General features: G+C 40.0%; 1 protein-coding gene across 1 annotated transcript in view; it reads left to right on the top strand.

Moving 5' to 3' along the window:
* Positions 1-1,921, top strand: part of SLC5A5 (solute carrier family 5 member 5) — a 7,557-nt gene extending 5,636 nt beyond the window's left edge. The window contains exon 9 of the mRNA XM_039387262.1: positions 1,915-1,921. Coding sequence (XP_039243196.1) covers positions 1,915-1,921 — 7 coding nt within the window. The remainder of the gene's footprint in view (positions 1-1,914) is intronic.
* The last annotated feature ends 132 nt before the right edge of the window (positions 1,922-2,053 follow it).

Genomic DNA, 2,053 nt, shown 5'->3' on the forward strand with positions numbered 1-2,053 from the left:
GATTCCTGGCTTTAAAAAGGGCAAGAAAAAAGCAGCTGCAGCATCACCGATGTGGCAGCAGCCACACAACTGGGCCAAGAGGGAGAAATTCATCCCAGCGCTTCGCTCCACACGAAACCTTCCCACAACCCTCTCCCAGTTTCCAGCCACCGCCACGAGCACATTCCTCAATTTTCATCTCCTGATTGAATTCCTCCATCAATCATCCAGATGATCTCCAGCTCTGAGATCAGAATTCCAGCTCCTCGTTTCTCACTCCGTGGCTCGGCACTGCGGGGAAATCATTCCCCTCTCGGTGAGGAAAAAAAATAGGAATTTCCTCGGAAAAAAAGCGTCTTTGTGACGGGACAACCCTTGAGTAGCACCCAAAGCACCTCTGACCTGTTGTGGCTCCTGCCCAAAAAGCTCCTCAAAGCCAAAAATCCGGATGATCTGAGGCCCTGCTGGTGAGAACAACCTTGTTCCCATAAAGGTTTCCCATTCCCATCCATGGACTATTCCAGTTTATTCCACAAAAATTAAGGAAAAGGCCCTTAATAGTGGATTTCTCTGGCAATGCTGAAGACATTCGGTGATGTTTCTGGTCTGGGTGAGGGAAAGCAGGTTGGAGATTTATGGATCCGGGAAGGAGTTCCAAGGATTATCCGCCCTGCCCTTTCCCAAAGGAATTTCATCCTGTCGTTTTTTTTCCAGGTGTTTTTGTGATAATCCCACGATTCAAGAGGTGAAGAAAGTCAGTGGCTCACTGGTGGTTTAATAAATCCACACAATAAGAAGAATAATGGGATATTCCCATTATTTTTCCCATGAATAATGGGATAAAACAAGGTGGCACTTCCACGAAAACAGGTAATTATCATTCCTGAAAGAGCAGAAAACCAGGAAAACTGTGGGAGAACATTCCACTTGACAAGTGCAAAGGGAATGCAGGTACCCAGGATTTTCTAGTCCAAGTGCCATAGGGAATTTTAATTTAATTAAGGGTTTTTGTCAAAGCACTCAGTGAGAATAATGTCAAAAATAAGTGGGATAAGTGGAGCTCGTGAGGTGAACCCACCTCTCCTTCATCCTTTAAATTAATTTGGATAATGTGTCTTTAGTCTTTCCCTGGAAGCCAGGGAGGACTAATTAAAAAAAAAAAAAAAAGAAATTAATTAAATTAATTAATTAATTAAATTAATTAAAAAATAACCAGAGGACTATTCCAGGTGAAGCAGCCGTTTCATCCTGACCTGACATTTTTCCCTTTAGTCCAATTTCCCAGTCAGTTTAAAATGGAAAAGAAATGGAAAAATAGGAAGCTTAAAATTTCAAAAAAAAGAAAAAAAAAAGAAGAAATAAAAAAGAAAGAATGAGATAAAAGGATTCTGGGAGCACTAAATAGAAAATAAGTAGAATGAGCTGAGTAAAAATTGGGACCTAAAGGACTGATCAGTGCCTGTAGTGCTTTAAAACACAGATTCAAGATATATTAATTAAGATATATTGCCCTGCAGGGCAGTGAGAAATTAAGGTTAAACAGGGAGAAATTAAGGCAAAAAAAAGAATCCCTAATTTTATGAGTCCAGCCTCCAAAAATCCCCTGGGAACTGGGTATGGGAAAAAACCAGGTTATGGTGGGTTAATTTTAAGGAGAAGAGCAGGGAAAAGAAGGATTAAGGAGCTGAGGAAGAAATGGTGCTGTTCCCACCACGAGCTTAAATAAAAGCTGCCAGATTGGGGAAATAATGCCAGAAATCAGGGCTTGGATTTGGTCATTTTGGAAGTTTTTTTCAGCTTTAATCAGATTATTTCACAGTCCCTGGTCTTGGAAACCCACAATTCCTGGAGGACAATCCATTCATGTTCTTAGCCCTTGATGGCTTTTTTTTTTTTTTTTTCAGTTTTTTTAGTTTACTCTTTCTCCCATTTCAGGTGGTGAAAGCATAAAATTAGAGGGAAACCACGAAAAAAAGAGAAAACCGCCTCAATACTAAAAAAAAAAAAAAGAAAATATCACTATAGGTTGTATTAGAACATTTCAGAAACATGAGGGGGTTTCTCACCAATATTT

This window comes from Pipra filicauda, unplaced genomic scaffold (genome assembly GCF_003945595.2).
Source record: "Pipra filicauda isolate LSUMZ 115617 unplaced genomic scaffold, ASM394559v2 scaffold548_size709544_pilon, whole genome shotgun sequence".
Lineage (NCBI taxonomy): Eukaryota > Metazoa > Chordata > Aves > Passeriformes > Pipridae > Pipra > Pipra filicauda.